Source organism: Salmo salar, chromosome ssa20 (genome assembly GCF_905237065.1).
Source record: "Salmo salar chromosome ssa20, Ssal_v3.1, whole genome shotgun sequence".
NCBI classification, from domain to species: Eukaryota; Metazoa; Chordata; class Actinopteri; order Salmoniformes; family Salmonidae; genus Salmo; species Salmo salar.
In genome coordinates this window covers 95848335-95868474 of record NC_059461.1, presented here as the reverse complement: position 1 = coordinate 95868474, position 20140 = coordinate 95848335, and the positions used below count along the sequence as shown (strand labels likewise).

The window sequence follows — 20140 nt, the reverse complement described above, 5'->3', positions numbered from 1 at the left end:
GATGTTGCAGTCTCCAGATGTCCTTTAGGTTCCTGTGGGATGTTACAGTCTCCAGATGTCCTCTAGGTTCCTGTGGGATGTTGCAGTCTCCAGATGTTGCAGTCTCCAGATGTTGCAGTCTCCAGATGTCCTCTAGGTTCCTGTGGGATGTTGCAGTCTCCAGATGTCCTCTAGGTTCCTGTGGGATGTTACAGTCTCCAGATGTCCTCTAGGTTCCTGTGGGATGTTGCAGTCTCCAGATGTTGCAGTCTCCAGATGTCCACTAGATTCCTGTGGGATGTTACAGTCTCCAGATGTCCACTAGGTTCCTGGATTTGATTAGATTATTTAGAACCTGGACAGAGGTAATATTTGGTGGAGTACATGTAGACAGTCTGTCAAGATATACGGATCAAGATAACAATTTAAACCGCTTTCGATTATTAGATTAGTGGTACTAACATCTGGGAATAAATCAAAAACAGCACGAAAGAAATGTGGGTCGTCAGTGTTTGGGGCATTGACGTTCAATAGGGTGACAGGGAAAGAGTTAATGTTCCCTGATACCATCATGTACCTTGTGGGTCTGTAGACAAAGATGAAAGCTGAAAAGGGATGTTCTTACGAAAGACAATAACAACACCACTAGCCTTGGAGGAGATTCATAAACTTGAGAAATACAGTTGGATTATGTCAGCACCATGTGATTTCAAGTGCTTAAATAGAATACGTCTTTCGGCGCGTGCCCGAAACATGCACATTCCACAAGACTAATGTGACACCTTTAATATCTGACTGATTCCCAAGATCGTTTGCTGACATTTATATCCAAGAGCATTTCAAATAAAACATCTTAAACATGTACGTATTAAAATAGAACTTGTCTGGCAGCAGAAAATAAAAAACCGAACACAGTAACAGACCTCCAGAGAAACCTGTCCTCTCTACTGCTTCCCCAGAGAAACCTGTCCTCCTCTGTGTTTCCCCAGAGAAACCTGTCCTCTCCACTGCTTCCCCAGAGAAACCTGTCCTCTCAACTGCTTCCCCAGAGAAACCTGTCCTCTCCACTGCTTCCCCAGAGAAACCTGTCCTCTCCACTGCTTCCCCAGAGAAACCTGTCCTCTCCACTGCTTCCCCAGAGAAACCTGTCCTCTCCACTGCTTCCCCAGAGAAACCTGTCCTCTCCACTGCTTCCCCAGAGAAACCTGTCCTCCCCACTGCTTCCCCAGAGAAACCTGTCCTCTCCACTGCTTCCCCAGAGAAACCTGTCCTCCCTACTGTTTCCCCAGAGAAACCTGTCCTCTCCACTGCTTCCCCAGAGAAACCTGTCCTCTCCACTGCTTCCCCAGAGAAACCTGTCCTCTCCACTGCTTCTCCAGAGAAACCTGTCCTCTCCACTGCTTCCCCAGAGAAACCTGTCCTTCCACTGTTTCCCCAGAGAAACCTGTCCTCCCTACTGTTTCCCCAGAGAAACCTGTCCTCTCCACTGCTTCCACAGAGAAACCTGTCCTCTCCACTGCTTCTCCAGAGAAACCTGTCCTCTCCACTGCTTCCCCAGAGAAACCTGTCCTTCCACTGTTTCCCCAGAGAAACCTGTCCTCCCTACTGTTTCCCCAGAGAAACCTGCCCTCCGTACTGTTTCCCCAAATGAAGCACTGTTCTCCCCATATCACGTAAATGAGGACTGCTGGGCATAATGGCTAGCACAGACCCAATACTACGCTAGCAAGCTAACTATAGTCAGACTTATTAACTAACAGCCCTCTCCGCGGTTGTTGGAAAACACATGAATACGTTACCGTTTATGAATAAACACTGTTTACTCAGTCAATATCCCAGAAATTTGTGGTGAGGGCTTTCACCCTTTCAGGGTTTTTTTCTGTAGTTTTAATACATAGCTTGCAGCCTCTTCGGGCTTGGTGAAGACTCTTGTTATGCCGTTGTGATGAACATGTAGCTTGGCTGGAAAATGCAGGCTGTATTTCACCTCCACCTCGCTCATGGTCTGCATCACATTGCTACTTCACCTCCATGGTGTCGTCGGGGAAGATGTAAACCTTTTGGCCTTTGTATTCCATAGATTGTAGAATGAGCTCCTTATCCTGAAAGTGATGAATCCTTGCGATTATGGTGCGCGGCTTAACACCTGGTGAGGGCTTCACCTGTAGAGAGCGGTGTGCACGGTCAATGATGAGGGGCTTTGGGAACTTGTCGTCACCCAGGAGCTTGGGAATTAGCTTGGACACAAACTCTGTGGGTTTCCCTTGTTCTTCGTCCTCCAAAATCCCCACGAGTTTGATGTTCAGCCTGCGACTCCTGCCTTCTAAATGGAGAACCTTGGCTTGGAGAGCTCGTTCTTCTTTTTAAGCTGAGTGCAGGTGGTATCCAGACCTCCTATCCGGGTTTCGTGATCAGACATGGCCTCATCGGCTGTGTCCATGCGGCCCTTCAGTTCGGCCTGTGCTGTCTTTAGAGACTCATACTTTGTTTAGAGCTTATCAAAACGATTGTTGATAGTTTTTATTACAGTCTCTTTCATTGCCGTGGCAGAATCTTGTTGCTGGGTATCTGAAGAGATGTTGTCATCAGTCCTCAAAATGGCACTTGCTGCTGCTTGTTGGGCCTGGGCCTTTTTCGACTTTGCATTCTCTGTTCTGTTGGCTTCTATGGAGGAACTAGGCAGTTAACAAAATTGCGTGTGCAGAGTGGCACCAGAATTAGCACGTCTACCTCTTTGTAGTTAATAAATCCGATGTAAAACGTGATAACTATAGTATCTCTAACTAGCATTGAAAAAGTTAATCCATTCTTCTCTAATTAAAAATCTTTCTCCCTAATTTCTGAAACATGCTTGTAACATCAGTAGGTTACAGTAGCCTAAGCTTCAAAGGAGACGGACAGGTTGCCAACACACACACACACACACACACACTGGCAAATATTTTCAGCTGGCAGATAAAGACTTGAATACATATGAGGGACAAAGTGGGCTTTGTTGTCTTTATTGTGGGATTGAACGTAACATAATGTTATTAACCGGTTCCCATCCTTTTAAAATAAAGTTTCTGTTCCGGAACACTATATATCACTTTTGTTCCTGGTTCTGAATCTGTTCCTCAGAGAAAGAAAATCCCTGAACCGGTACCAACCTCTGGTGCTTTAGGGTAATTAGGGGATTAAAATAATTTATTAACAATAATTACATAGTTTATAAGGCTCTACATTAATTATCTACTGAGGTATTAGTAAGTGCATATACTCACATTTACAACTGCACTCATTAACAATCAATAAATATACCATTTATGACACATATACAGTAAATAAATGTATAAATATGTGTATAAATGGTGATTCAAACCATTAATCAACCATTAACTTGGGGGGCAGGTAGCCTAGTGGTTAGAGCGTTGGACTAGTAACCGAAAAGTTGCAAGATTGAATCCCCGAGCTGACAAGGTAAAAATCTATTGTTCTGCCCCTGAACAAGGCAGTTAATCCACTGTTCCTAGGCCGTCATTTCAAATAAGAATTTGTTCTTATTAACTGACTTGCCTAGTTAAATAACATAAAAATTAACAAATACTTTCTAAATAATCTTATGAGATGACAATAACTAATTTATAACTGGTTTATAAACAACCTAGTGGTACATTATTAATAATTTACAAATTGTTAACATACTATGATCAAACACCGTATTCATTATCCTATAAATCATGTAAAATAGGATTTATTAATCATTTATAAATCATTTATAAATCATGTAAAATTGGATTTATTAATCATTTATAAATCATTTATAAATCATGTAAAAATAGTGTTTATATTTAATTCTAAATCATTAAAATAGTGTTTATAAATAATTATAAATCATTAAAATAGTGTTTATATATCATTTATAAATCAATAAAATAGTGTTTATTAATCATTATAAATTATTTTTAAATAATTTATAAATAATGTAAAATAGTGTTTATAAACAATGTATTAATCATGTAAAATAGTATTTATAAATCATTATAAATCATTAAAATAGTGTTTATAAATCATTTATAAATCATGTAAAATATTTTTCATAAATCATTATTAATCATTAAAATAGTGTTTATAAATCATTAAAATAGTGTTTATAAATGCGTTAATTACTTTGTAGAGATTGCTTTTTGACATTTACAAATTTAGTAACAGTGATTAATTGTAAGTGAGCTCTGACTGTTTCTACATGGTTTATTAAGGGACCGTAGTCTTCTGCTCTTTTTCCAAGGTAGCATACATCACATGCACACAGTTGAGAGGAGCACAGGGTCAAGCTGCAGTGCAGTGCCTTGCTCCAAGGCCCAACGGAAGGGAATTGTTGTTAGGATTTAAAGCCAGCACCCCTCAGATCAAGCGAGTGCCCGGCCCAGGATTCAAATCGGTGACTTTTCGGCTACAGGTCCAACTCCTTAGCTGCTAGGATACCTACCGCCAATTCCTTATAATGTCATTGGTCTGCTAAAGGCAGGTCATACTCCTGGAGCAGGTCCAGTAGGCTCTGGGGTCTCTCTCTGGCCCCCTCCATACTGACTAGTTTTACAGGCATACTGAGCTCCTCTCTTTGGTAGAAAGGGCAGACCTTCAGGTGCTCAGACATGGAGGGGACATCGTCAAAGCACCACCTGTCCACCTTGGAAAACAGACTGCTAAACTCCCATACCTTAGGAAACCAAAGCGACAGAGAGAAAGAAAGAGAGAGAGAGAGAGAAAGAGAGAGAGAAAGAGAGAGAGAAAGAGAGAGAGAGAGAAAGAGAGAGAGAAAGAGAGCGAGAGACAGAGACAGAGAGAGAGAGAGAGAGAGAGAGAGAGAGACAGAATGTTTTTTATCACACAGAGTATTAGAGTGGGTCAAGGAATTTTTCCTGACAATGTGATCTGACCAGGAAAAACTCTAAACTCTATGACCTCTCAAGCCACGTGGTCAGGAACAACTTGAAACCCATAGCCTCTCGAGCCACGTGGTCAGGAAAAACTCCTAGTAAAATATAATAATATAATTATATATAATAATATAATTATATATAATTATATATAATAATATAATTATATATAATTATATATAATATAATTTATATATATATATAATATAATATAATATATATATGTATATATAATATAATTTTAGTATACTAAATTCTGATGCATGCTACATCTTCATATGAAGCTCTATTTCATTGGTAACAACATCCTGTTTATTCCATATGCAGGTTTATACTGTTCCCATTGTTGATGTGTATGGATTTCCTGCCTAGCAACCTGTTGTCTGTATGTGCATCCCAGTTGGCATCCTATTCCCTACAATAGATGTGCTACAGGTCTTGATCAAAACAAATGCACTACAAAGGGACAAGGGTAGCATTTGAGCTGGAGCCAGTTATGAGATAACTGAGTCGTTAGTGTGGCAGAGCTGACTGGGAACAAGGGCTTGGTGGCATTCCAGACCACTGATATCATTGGCATGCCCTTTGTCCCGTGGACACACAGACAGGCTCTCTCTCTCTCTCGCTCTCTGATTGGTTGGTGCCAAACTCTGGGATGGGTAATTCAACTCATAATCGTGTCTGAGAGGAATGCAGGGAGTAGTCAGGGGGCTCTTTACAATGCAACAGCTGTCATAGGACTAGAAACGCATCCCAAACGGCATCCTATTCTCTACATAGTGCACTACTTTTGACCAGGGCCCATAGCTCTATATGGGGAATAGGGTTCCTGTTGGGACAAGACTGAGATTTAGGCTGTGTCCCAAGTGGCAACCTATTACCTACATAGTCCAGTAGTTCAGGTTACAGGGAATAGGGTGCCGATTGGAAAGCAACCCTCAGACCAGGCTGGATCCATTTCTCTGTCCAGAAGAGATGTAGAGAATGTGTCTGGATGCCGTATAGGGCTGGGCGGTCATATTAGGGTGACCTGGTAACTATGCTATCACACAGTGACTGACGGACCGAACCACCTGGTGGGTCAGTAGACAGAACTAAATCATGTGATGTGACCGAACAACAACAGTATTGTTTAGAACCAGTGACATGTTCATTCTGCCTTTCACTTTCCAATGAAAGTCTATGGCAGGACGAATAGGCCTACTTCCACCAGTATTGGTCCTAACATAGACTTTAGACTATAGGCATGCCTACTTCTGGAGGGGTTGGGTGGGGATAGAGACAGGAAATGTTGTTGTTGTGTATATATATATATATATATATATATATATATATACTATATATATATATACACACAGTCAGTAGCGGATTATATAGGTATAGACGGCACGGGCAGCCGTGCAGGACGGCATCTTGCTGGGTGCGACACGGGGCGGCCGCCCCAAAAAAAATCAGAATGGTGACATCGGTTTTCTATCGCTCATTTGCACGTCACGTCAATGATATCATCTCACCGTGTGGGACTGTGGGTCAATTAACCTTGTCGGAGTGGGCGCTCTGATTCTAGTTAGTGAGCTAGGCAGGCTACTGCCTGGGATAGTTAGTGTGCTAGGCAGGCTACTGCCTGGGATAGTTAGTGTGCTAGGCAGGCTACTGCCTGGGATAGTTAGTGAGCTAGGCAGGCTACTGCCTGGGATAGTTAGTGTGCTAGGCAGGCTATTGCCTGGGATAGTTAGTGAGCTAGGCAGGCTACTACCTGGGATAGTTAGTGAACTAGGCAGGCTACTACCTGGGATAGTTAGTGAGCTAGGCAGGCTACTACCTGGGATAGTTAGTGAGCTAGGCAGGCTACTGCCTGGGATAGTTAGTGAGCTAGGCAGGCTACTGCCTGGGATAGTTAGTGTGCTAGGCAGGCTACTGCCTGGGATAGTTAGTGAGCTAGGCAGGCTACTGCCTGGGATAGTTAGTGAGCTAGGCAGGCTACTGCCTGGGATAGTTAGTGTGCTAGGCAGGCTACTGCCTGGGATAGTTAGTGAGCTAGGCAGGCTACTGCCTGGGATAGTTAGTGAGCTAGGCAGGCTACTGCCTGGGAAGGTCTCCCACTCAGAAGTACGAGATGAGGAGGGGGGGGGGGGAGGTTGACCTCAGGTCTCCCCTCTGGAAGCCCGAGGTAGGGAGAGCGGGGTAATCTATCAAATAGCGCACCTCTAACTTTGTACATTACTAAGGCAAATAGTAAAATCAGACACTACGCAATGCCACCAAATAAACCACAATTCATTCATAATACTGTGAATATATAGTTTCACAGACATTTTGTTGCGTATTTTTCTGTTTTTTGCAAAATCGTTAAGAATAATATAAAACCAGTCTGAACTGGTTTAGTCTCGACTCTTGGATGACAGTGTTGGGAGATGGGTAATGTATTGACGCTCGAGTGACAAATTTGTTTCTATTTGTCTTTGTTACTTATTTTTGTATATATTTTTATATTTATGTAGTTTTAAATGTTATGATTATTTATTTGTGTTGTTTTAAATATTTGAATAAAAATTACAGTTAGTGCAGAATGGTGCTTTTTTCTTTTGGTGGCGGGGGGGGGGCACTGAATGTGGGTTCGCCCAGGGAGCCAGACAAGCTACAACTGCCACAGTACCAGTCAAAAGTTTGTACACACCTACTCATTCAAGGGTTTTTCTTATTTTTTTATATTTTCTACATTGTAGAATAATAGTGAAGACATCAAAACTATGAAATAACACATATGGAATCATGTAGTAACCAAAAAAGTGTTAAATAAATGAAAATATATTTTGTTCTTCTAAGTAGCCACCCTTTGCCTTGATGACAGCTTTGCACACTCTTGGCATTCTCTCAACCAGCTTCATGAGGTCATCACCTGGAATGCATTTAAATGTGTGTTTCTTAGCCCAGGCAAATTTCTTCTTCTTATTGGTGTCCTTTAGTAGTGGTTTATTTGCAGCAATTCAACCTTGAAGGTCTGATTCACACAGTCTCCTCTGAACAGTTGATGTTGAGATGTGTCTGTTACGTGAACTCTGTGAAGCATTTATTTTCCAGATTGACTGACCTTTATGTCTTGAAGTAATGATGGACTGTCATTTTTACCAAAGTTCTTGAAATGTTCCGTATTGACTGACCTTCATGTCTTAAAGTAATGATGGACTGTTGTTTCCCTTTGCTTATTTGAGCTGTTCTTGCCATAATACGGACTTGGTCTTTTACCAAATAGGGCTATCTTCTGTATACCAACCTTACCTTGTCACAACACAACTGATTGTCTCAAGCGCATTAAGAAGGAAAGAAATTCCACAAATGAACTTTTAACAAGACACACCTGTTAATTGAAATGCATTCCAGGTGACTACCTCATGGCGCTGGTTGAGAGAATGCCAAGAGTGTGCAAAGCCGTCATCAAGGCAAAGGGTGGCTACTTACATGATTCCATATGTGTTATTTCATAGTTTTAATGTCTTCACAATGTCTTCTACAATGTAGAAAATAGTAAAAATTTGCGTCCAATCTTTTGACTGGTACTGTATGCAGTATAGACAGGTAACTGCCAACACAAAGGAAACATTTGAGTAAATGAGGGATACAAAGTATATTGAAAGCAGGTGCTTCCACACAGGTGTGATTCCTGAGTTAACCTGTTAGGGCTAGGGGGCAGTATTTGCACGGCTGGATAAAAAAATGTACCCGATTTAATCTGGTTACTAATCCTACCCAGTAACTAGAATATGCATATACTTATTATATATGGATAGAAAACACCCTAAAGTTTCTAAAAATGTTTGAATGGTGTCTGTGAGTATAACAGAACTCATTTGGCAGGCAAAACCCTGAGACAGATTCTGACAGGAAGTGGATACCTGATGTGTTGTATTACCTTTAAACCTATGCCATTGAAAAACACAGGGGCTGAGGAATATTTTGGCACTTCCTATTGCTTCCACTAGATGTCACCAGCCTTTACAAAGTGTTTTGAGTCTTCTGGAGGGAGATCTGACCGAACAAGAGCCATGGAACGATGATGGCCCATTAGACACCTGGCGCGCGAGTTCATGTTGGGTACCCTCGTTCCAATACGTTATAAAAGAGAATGCATTCGTCCACCTTGAATATTATTCATGTTCTGGTTAAAAAAGGCCCTAATGATTTATGCTATACAACGTTTGACATGTTTGAACGAACGTAAATATATTTTTTCCCCTCGTTCATGAAGTGAAGTCCGGCGGGCTTAGATCATGTGCTAACAAGACGGAGATTTATGGACATAAATGATGAGCTTTTTTGAACAAAACTACATTCGTTATGGACCTGTGATACCTGGAAGTGACATCTGATGAAGAGAATGGATTATTTACATAGTATTTTCGATTTTAGATCTCCCCAACATGGCGGCTAGTCTGTATCGCAACGCGTATTTTTCTGGGCGCAGTGCTCAGATTATTGCAAAGTGTGATTTCCCAGTAAGGTTATTTTTAAATCTGGCAAGTTGATTGCGTTCAAGAGATGTAAATCTATAATTCTTTAAATGACAATATAATATTTTACCAATGTTTTCTAATTTTAATTATTTAATTTGTGGTGCTGACTTGAATGCCGGTTATTGGAGGGAAACGATTTCCTGAACATCAACGCCACAGTAAAATGCTGTTTTTGGATATAAATATGAACTTGATAGAACTAAAAATGCATGCATTGTCTAACACAATGTCCTAGGAGTGTCATCTGTTGGAGATTGTAAAAGGTTAGTGCATAATTTTAGCTGATTTTATGGTTTTGGTGACACCTGTCTTTGAATTGGCACAACATTACACACAACTCTTGTAAATGTACTGTCCTAACATACTCTAAATTTATGCTTTCGCCGTAAAACCTTTTTGAAATCGTAAAACGTGGTTAGATTAAGGAGTTGTTTATCTTTCAAAGGGTGTAAAATAGTTGTATGTTTGAAAAATTGGAATTTTGACATTTATTTGGATTCAAATTTGCCGCTCTTGAAATGCACCTGCTGTTGATGGAGTGCACCACGGGTGGGACGCTTGCGTCCCACCTAGCCCATAGAGGTTAATTAAGTAATTAACATCCCATCATGCTTAGGGTCATGTATAAAATGCTCTGTTGCCAGTTATTTTGGCTAGAGGAAGAGATCTCAGTGACTTTGAAAGAGGGGAGAATGTGGGGATTTAAATGGTGTGTGTGAACATTTATGGGAGATTCTGTAGCAGCGCCTGACACAGCGTTTTCCACCCCCGTCAACAAAACACCAACTTATGGAATTTCTCGTGGATGAATGGTCCCGTATCCCTCCAATACAGTTTGAGACACTTGTAGAATCTATGCCAAGGTGCATTGAAGCTGTTCTGGTTCATGGTGGCCCAACGCCCTATTAAGACACCTGTAGGCTCTATGCCAAGGTGCATTGAAGCTGTTCTGGTTCATGGTGGCCCAACGCCCTATTAAGACACCTGTAGGCTCTATGCCAAGGTGCATTGAAGCTGTTCTGGTTCATGGTGGCCCAACGCCCTATTAAGACACCTGTAGGCTCTATGCCAAGGTGCATTGAAGCTGTTCTGGTTCATGGTGGCCCAACGCCCTATTAAGACACCTGTAGGCTCTATGCCAAGGTGCATTGAAGCTGTTCTGGTTCGTGGTGGCCCAACGCCCTATTAAGACACCTGTAGGCTCTATGCCAAGGTGCATTGAAGCTGTTCTGGTTCGTGGTGGCCCAACGCCCTATTAAGACACCTGTAGGCTCTATGCCAAGGTGCATTGAAGCTGTTCTGGTTCATGGTGGCCCAACGCCCTATTAAGACACCTGTAGGCTCTATGCCAAGGTGCATTGAAGCTGTTCTGGTTCATGGTGGCCCAACGCCCTATTAAGACACCTGTAGGCTCTATGCCAAGGTGCATTGAAGCTGTTCTGGTTTATGGTGTTTCATTTACATTTAATGACCATGGACTCTATACCAGATAGTACAAGACAAAACAATGTAATAACACAAAAAGGGGATGATTTCCATCCCTTAATTATTTTTTTATTTTTTTAATTCAGGCAAAGTACTCACATTTTTTCTGCATTTCCATGAAGACCCTCCATGGGAGTAGGTCTTCTTCTCCCATTTCAGATAGACCATCCCCCTCTCCTCTAGCAGTGTGACACACACCTCCCTCATCAACTGGGACACCTGGGACAGCTGAGACAGACTAAAGCTGTCCAGGAACCCTGCCAGGTGATGGAGGATCTCAAAGGGAAGTCTGCTCAACGGGTCCAGCTTACGGGGATGCTTCCTGTCAGAGGTGATGCTGATGGTCTTCTCAGAGTCGGACAGCATCGAGGGGCCCTCTGGTTTGAGGCTGAAGGTGCTGAGATCCTGGCGGTAGGTGACCGTGGCTCTCTGACCTACGGGTTGGAACCTCCTCTGGCTGTAGTTGCAGCCTAGGTATGCTAGAGGGCAGCGCTGCTCGAACCAGCCGTTCAGGCAGGACTGGATGTCCAAGTGCACGTTCTTGAAGTGAGTGTGGTACTCATCGCGGCGGAAGATGTGGCCACAGAGGTAACTAAAGGCAGAGTTGGTAAAGTTGTGTCTTCTGGTGATGTCCTCAGCTTGGATCTGGAGATAGAGGCCTTTGTGTGGGTCTGTGATGATGTCTGCCAGCGAGGCTTCCGGTTTGAACGGAGCAGATGGGATGTTGTAAGTCTGTGTTCCAATGTGTACATAGAAGCCATCTTCTCCTCCACCCTCTGAGATGTTGTGACCCTTTAGCTCTTTCTCCAAGAAGCACAATAAAGTTGCGTTGACTTCATCACACTTCGGAAGATCTTCTACGGACACGCCTAGATCTGACGTGTCAACACTTTTGTTGACCATCGGTGACCAAGGGTCGTGCATGTGAATCCGTTTCGGCCGGTAGCTCGTGGGAACGTTGAACGTTCTGACAGTTTGAACCTCTATGGGCTCCAGCTTTCCATAAACAAAGTCCTTGTCCCTTGGGGTGCAGGCGGCAAGCTGACCAAAGTTGATCAGCATAGCTCCATGGTGGGCCAAATACATGTTGTAGTCTGCAGTGGTGACCTCTCTACGCAGTCTCTCCATGACCCCGTCCTGCCACGGTGCAAGGCCAGATCTGGTGACATCTACAGCACATGCAGTGGCTCCATTCTCCTGACACTCCTTGGATGATCCATCCCCATCCAGCTCTCCATGACCATTTGACAAGCTAAATGCTTTCTCTTCTTCACCATCACCGGGATTGAACTTCTTTTCCATGTTTTTGACAGTTTGTTGGCATCCCTTCATCTCTTTTCTGAACATGGCCTCATAGGAGCTGTAGTTCTGGAGAGTGGCCACGTCCTTGTTCTTGGCCAAGGCCTCCCTCTCTTCCTGACTCAGTTCCTTCTCCAGCTCCATTCCATCTCCATAACCATTATCTCCATCCTCCATTGCTTCACTGGGACCAAATGAACTGCAACCTTCACCTGCAGAGCTGGTGACCCCTACATCTATCTCTTTCTGAGCAGGTTCTGCTTCCATCTTCAGAAAGAAGACAACAAAGCTCGCCAGTTTGATGCAGAAAACTTTACTAAACTATTAACAAAATATGAACAGAAATATGTTAAAAAAAAATCACAGCAGGACACATTACCTTCTCCATCAGCTCAGGGAAGACGGTCTTCATCTTGAGGCATCTGAAGAGGAGCTCCTGGTCTCTCAGGGCCATGGACACGTTCAGCTGCTTCTCTGGGTCAGCCAGGGTGGTCCTGTAGCAATAGCAGTAAACTCCTTTAAGAGGACCATGGAAACGTTCAGCTGCAGCAGAATCATCAATATTTTTTCAGTGTCTTTGTTTCTCTATGTTGATCCTAATATGTAAAACCCAATCTGTCTCTGTCCCAGTATTCATTAGGTTATTCAGTTTTCAATATCTTAAATTGTGACACAGCCCAACAGGCACACACTGGTTGAATTACACACTGGTTGAATCAACGCTGTTTCCATGTCATTTCAATGATATTAACGTCAACCAATGTGGAATAGACTTTGAATTGACGTCTGTGCCCAATAACATAACATGACATAGCACACCACAACACACCACAGCACACTGCCACACAGCACAACATAGCACACCACACCACAACACAACACACCACAACACACCACAGCACACTGCCACACAGCACAACATAGCACACCACAACACACCACAGCACACCTCAACACAACACACCACAATTCATGACAACACAGCACACACACCACAACACACCACAACGCAGCACACCAATGACCCAAGACCAGCTCAGCTAATCCCTACCATTGTGTCGCTGAGTTGTCATAATTCTTCAGCAAATGTACATTTATACCAGAGGCATTGGATGTCACAATGTAAGTAACCTAATTTATGTCCCTCTAACTGCCCTGAATGCGTCTGCTGATCCTACAGCTATTTGTATGCAGCAGTCATGTACCTATGAACCAGATTTATACTGTTAGCACTGAGGTGGTGTGCCCTAGTAGGAAGTCCACTGTGTGCAGCTCACCCTGCACTAACATAAATAACATGAGCATGTCTACTTCTGCTAAGCTTCTCAGTAAAGCAATGAAAACAATCAAACATCCCAGAAAAGTGCTCAGAATAGCCCACGTTAACATATGTAGCCTAAGAAACAAGTTTCATGAAATTAATAACTTGCTGGTAACAGATGACATTCATAGTCTGACTATCTATGAAACTCACTTAGATAATACCTTTTGATACAGTGGTAGCAATACATGGTTAAAACATCTACCGAAAAGATAGAAATGCCAATGGTGGAGGTGTTGCTGTTTATATTCAGAACCACATTCCAGTAAAGATTAGAGAGGATCTCATGTTAAATACTGTTGAAGTAATATGGCTACAGGTTCATCTGCCTCACCTAAAGCCTATTCTGGTGGGAAACTGCTATAGACCACCAAGTGCTAACAGTCAGTATCTGGATAACATGTGAAATGCTTGCTAATGTATGTGATATCAACAGAGAGGTATATTTTCTGGGTGATTTAAATATTGACTGGCTCTCATCAAGCTGCCCACTCAAGAGATAGCTTCAAACTATAACTAGTGTCTACAACCTGGTTCAGGTTATCAGTCAACCTACCAGGGTAGTTACAAACAGCACAAGAATGAAATCATCAGCATCTATTTATCACATCTTTACTAATACTGCAGGAATTAGTTTGAAAGCAGTATCCAGATCCATAGGATGTAGTGATCACAATATATTAGCCATATCTAGGAAAACCAAAGTTCCAAAGGCTGGGCCTAATATAGTGTATAAGAGGTCATATGTTGTGTAGTGATTCATATGTTGATGATGTAAAGAATATTTGCTGGTCTGTGGTGTGTAATGAGGAGCAACCAGACGCTGCATTTGACACAGTTATGAAATAGTTTATTCCAGTTACTAATAAGCATGCACCCATTAAGAAAATGACTGTAAAAACTGTTAAATCCCCGTGGATTGATGAGGAATTGAAACTTGAAATTGAAATTGAAATTGAACTCTATGGTTGAGAGGGATGAGGCTAAAATAATGGAAAATGAGTCTAGCACTACACATCCAAGTATTACTGATCAAATTATGAAAGACAAGCATTGTAATTTTGAATTCTGTAAAGTGAGCGTTGAAGAAACTTTTCCGTATTGACTGTCCTTCATGTCTTAAAGTAATGATGGACTGTCGTTTCTCTTTGCTTATTTGAGCTGTTCTTACTATAATATGGACTTGGTCTTTTACCAAATAGGGCTATCTTCTGTATACCAACCCTACCTTGTCACAACACAGCTGATTGGCTCAAACACATTAAGAAGGAAAGAAATTACACAAATTAACTTTTAACAAGGCACACCTGTTAATTGAGATGCATTCCAGGTGACTACCTCATGATGCTGGTTGAGAGAATGCCAAGAGTGTGCAAAGCTGTCATCAAGGCAAAGGGTGGCTACTTTGAAGAATTTCAAATATAAAATATATGTTTATTTGTTTAATTAACACTTTTTGGGTCCATGATTCCATGTTTGTTTTCCTTGTTTTGATGTTTACACTATTATTCTACAATGTAGAAAATAGTACAAATATGGAACAGCATACACATGATAACATACGCACTATACACACACGTACATATGGATTTTGTGCTGTAGATAAGTGTTAGTGGAGCAGGGGCCTAATGTACATTATTGGTGTGTTTTGAACTCTGTTGTGAATGTATTGTAATGTTTTTAAAATTGTAATAACTGTCTTATTTTGGGTGGACCTCAGGAAGAGTAGCTTCTGTCTTGACAGGAACTAATGGGGATCCATAATAAACCCCAGGAAGAGTAGCTGCTGCCTTGACAGGAACTAATGGGGATCCATAATAAACCCCAGGAAGAGTAGCTGCTGCCTTGACAGGAACTAACGGGGATCCATAATAAACCCCAGGAAGAGTAGCTGCTGCCTTGGCAGGAACTAATGGGGATCCATAATAAACCCCGGGAAGAGTAGCTGCTGCCTTGGCAGGAACTAATGGGGATCCATAATAAACCCCAGGAAGAGTAGCTGCCGCCTTGGCAGGAACTAATGGGGATCCATAATAAACCCCAGGAAGAGTAGCTGCTGCCTTGGCAGGAACTAATGGGGATCCATAATAAACCCCAGGAAGAGTAGCAGCTGCCTTGGCAGGAACTAATGGGGATCCATAATAAACCCCAGGAAGAGTAGCTGCTGCCTTGGCAGGAACTAATGGGGATCCATAATAAACCCCAGGAAGAGTAGCAGCTGCCTTGGCAAGAACTAATGGGGATCCATAATAAACCCCAGGAAGAGTAGCTGCTGCCTTGGCAGGAACTAATGGGGATCCATAATAAACCCCAGGAAGAGTAGCTGCTGCCTTGGCAGGAACTAATGGGGATCCATAATAAACCCCAGGAAGAGTAGCTGCTGCCTTGGCAGGAACGGGGATCCATAATAAACCCCAGGAAGAGTAGCTGCTGCCTTGGCAGGAACGGGGATCCATAATAAACCCCAGGAAGAGTAGCTGCTGCCTTGGCAGGAACGGGGATCCATAATAAACCCCAGGAAGAGTAGCTGCTGCCTTGGCAGGAACTAATGGGGATCCATAATAAACCCCAGGAAGAGTAGCTGCTGCCTTGGCAGGAACTAATGGGGATCCATAATAAACCCCAGGAAGAGTAGCTGCTGCCTTGGCAGGAACTAACGGGGATCCATAATAAATACAAATACAAATACATCACACCATAGCACAACACAACATACCACAGAACAGCACACCACAGAACAGCACACCACAACACACTACAGCACACCACAACACAACACACCACAGAACAGCACACCACAACACACTACAGCACACCATAACACAACACACCATAGCACATTATACCACACCACACCACACCACACAACAGCACATTATACCACACCACACCACATTATACCACACCACACCACATTATACCACACCACACAACAGCACATTATACCACACCACACAACAGCACATTATACCACACCACAGCACATTATACCACAGCACATTATACCACACCACACCACATTATACCACACCACACCACATTATACCACACCACACAACAGCACATTATACCACACCACACAACAGCACATTATACCACACCACAGCACATTATACCACAGCACATTATACCACACCACACCACATTATACCACACGACATTACACCACACCACCACATTATACCACACCACACCACACCACACTACCACATTATACCACACCACATTACAACACACCACCACATTATACCACACCACACCACACCAGATTATACCACACCACACCACATTATACCACACCACAGCGCATTATACCACACCACAGCACATTATACCACACCAAAGCACATTATACCACACCACATTATACCACACCACAGCACATTATACCACACCACACCATAACACATTATACCACACCACACCACACCACATTATACCACACCACAGCACATTATACCACACCACATTATACCACACCACATTATACCACACCACACCACATTATACCACACCACATTATACCACACCACACCACATTATACCACACCACACCATATTATACCACACCACATTATACCACACCACATTATACCACACCACACCACATTATACCACACCACAACACAGCACATTATACCACACCACCACACCACAACACATTATACCACACCACAGCACATTATACCACACCACCACACCACAACACATTATACCACACCACCACACCACAACACATTACACCACACCACACCCCAGCACATTATACCACATCACACCACATTATACCACACCACACCACATTAAACCACACCACACCACATTAAACCACACCACCACTGCATATTATACCACACCCCAGCACATTATACCACACCACAGCACATTATACCACACCCCAGCACATTATACCACACCACATTATACCACACTACACCACACCACATTATACCACACCACCACACCACATTATACCACACCACAACACATTATACCACACCCCAGCACATTATACCACACCACACCATAACACATTATACCACACCACACCACACCACATTATACCACACCACATTATACCACACCACACCACATTATACCACAGCACATTATACCACACCACATTATACCACACCACAGCACACCACACCACATTATACCAGACCACACCACATTATACCACACCACATTATACCACACTACACCACACCACATTATACCACACCACCACACCACATTATACCACACCACACCACTGCATATTATACCACACCACACCACATTACACCACACTACACATTATACCACACCACATTATACCACACCACACCACATTATACCACACCACACCATATTATACCACATTATACCACACCACATTATACCACACCACAACATATTATACCACACCACATTATACCACACCACATTATACCACACCACACCACATTATACCACACCACAACACATTATACCACACCACACCACAGCACATTATACCACACCACACCATAACACATTATACCACACCACACCACACCACATTATACCACACCACAACACATTATACCACACCACACCACAGCACATTATACCACACCACACCATAACACATTATACCACACCACACCACAACACATTATACCACACCACACCACAGCACATTATACCACACCACCACACCACAACACATTATACCACACCACCACACCACAACACATTACACCACACCACACCCCAGCACATTATACCACACCACACCACATTATACCACACCACACCACAGCACATTATACCACACCACACCATAACACATTATACCACACCACACCACACCACATTATACCACACCACAGCACATTATACCACACCACATTATACCACACCACATTATACCACACCACACCACATTATACCACACCACATTATACCACACCACACCACATTATACCACACCACACCATATTATACCACACCACATTATACCACACCACATTATACCACACCACACCACATTATACCACACCACAACACAGCACATTATACCACACCACCACACCACAACACATTATACCACACCACAGCACATTATACCACACCACCACACCACAACACATTATACCACACCACCACACCACAACACATTACACCACACCACACCCCAGCACATTATACCACATCACACCACATTATACCACACCACACCACATTAAACCACACCACACCACATTAAACCACACCACCACTGCATATTATACCACACCCCAGCACATTATACCACACCACAGCACATTATACCACACCCCAGCACATTATACCACACCACATTATACCACACTACACCACACCACATTATACCACACCACCACACCACATTATACCACACCACAACACATTATACCACACCCCAGCACATTATACCACACCACACCATAACACATTATACCACACCACACCACACCACATTATACCACACCACATTATACCACACCACACCACATTATACCACAGCACATTATACCACACCACATTATACCACACCACAGCACACCACACCACATTATACCAGACCACACCACATTATACCACACCACATTATACCACACTACACCACACCACATTATACCACACCACCACACCACATTATACCACACCACACCACTGCATATTATACCACACCACACCACATTACACCACACTACACATTATACCACACCACATTATACCACACCACACCACATTATACCACACCACACCATATTATACCACATTATACCACACCACATTATACCACACCACAACATATTATACCACACCACATTATACCACACCACATTATACCACACCACACCACATTATACCACACCACAACACATTATACCACACCACACCACAGCACATTATACCACACCACACCATAACACATTATACCACACCACACCACACCACATTATACCACACCACAACACATTATACCACACCACACCACAGCACATTATACCACACCACACCATAACACATTATACCACACCACACCACAACACATTATACCACACCACACCACAGCACATTATACCACACCACCACACCACAACACATTATACCACACCACCACACCACAACACATTACACCACACCACACCCCAGCACATTATACCACACCACACCACATTATACCACACCACACCACATTAAACCACACCACACCACATTAAACCACACCACCGCTGCATATTATACCACACCCCAGCACATTATACCACACTACACCACATTATACCACACCACCACACCACATTTTACCACACCACAACACATTATACCACACCCCAGCACATTATACCACACCACACCATACCACATTATACCACAGCACATTATACCACACCACATTATACCACAGCACACCACACCACATTATACCAGACCACACCACATTATACCACACCACATTATACCACACTACACCACACCACATTATACCACACCACCACACCACATTATACCACACCACACCACTGCATATTATACCACACCACACCACATTACACCACACCACACATTATACCACACCCCAGCACATTATACCACACCCCACCACATTATACCACACCACACCACACCAC

At 42.9% G+C, this 20140-nt stretch overlaps 1 protein-coding gene across 1 annotated transcript in view; it reads right to left on the bottom strand.

Moving 5' to 3' along the window:
* Nucleotides 1-4053: 4053 nt before the first annotated feature.
* LOC106581593 (F-box only protein 40) overlaps nucleotides 4054-20140 on the bottom strand; it is an 88587-nt gene continuing 72500 nt past the window's right edge. Inside the window, exons 3-5 of the mRNA XM_045703435.1 lie at nucleotides 12573-12687; nucleotides 10994-12460; nucleotides 4054-4678 (exon numbers count right to left, since the gene is read on the bottom strand). Of these exons, the coding sequence (XP_045559391.1) occupies nucleotides 4466-4678; nucleotides 10994-12460; nucleotides 12573-12687 (1795 nt within the window). The 3' untranslated portion in view covers nucleotides 4054-4465. The remainder of the gene's footprint in view (nucleotides 4679-10993; nucleotides 12461-12572; nucleotides 12688-20140) is intronic.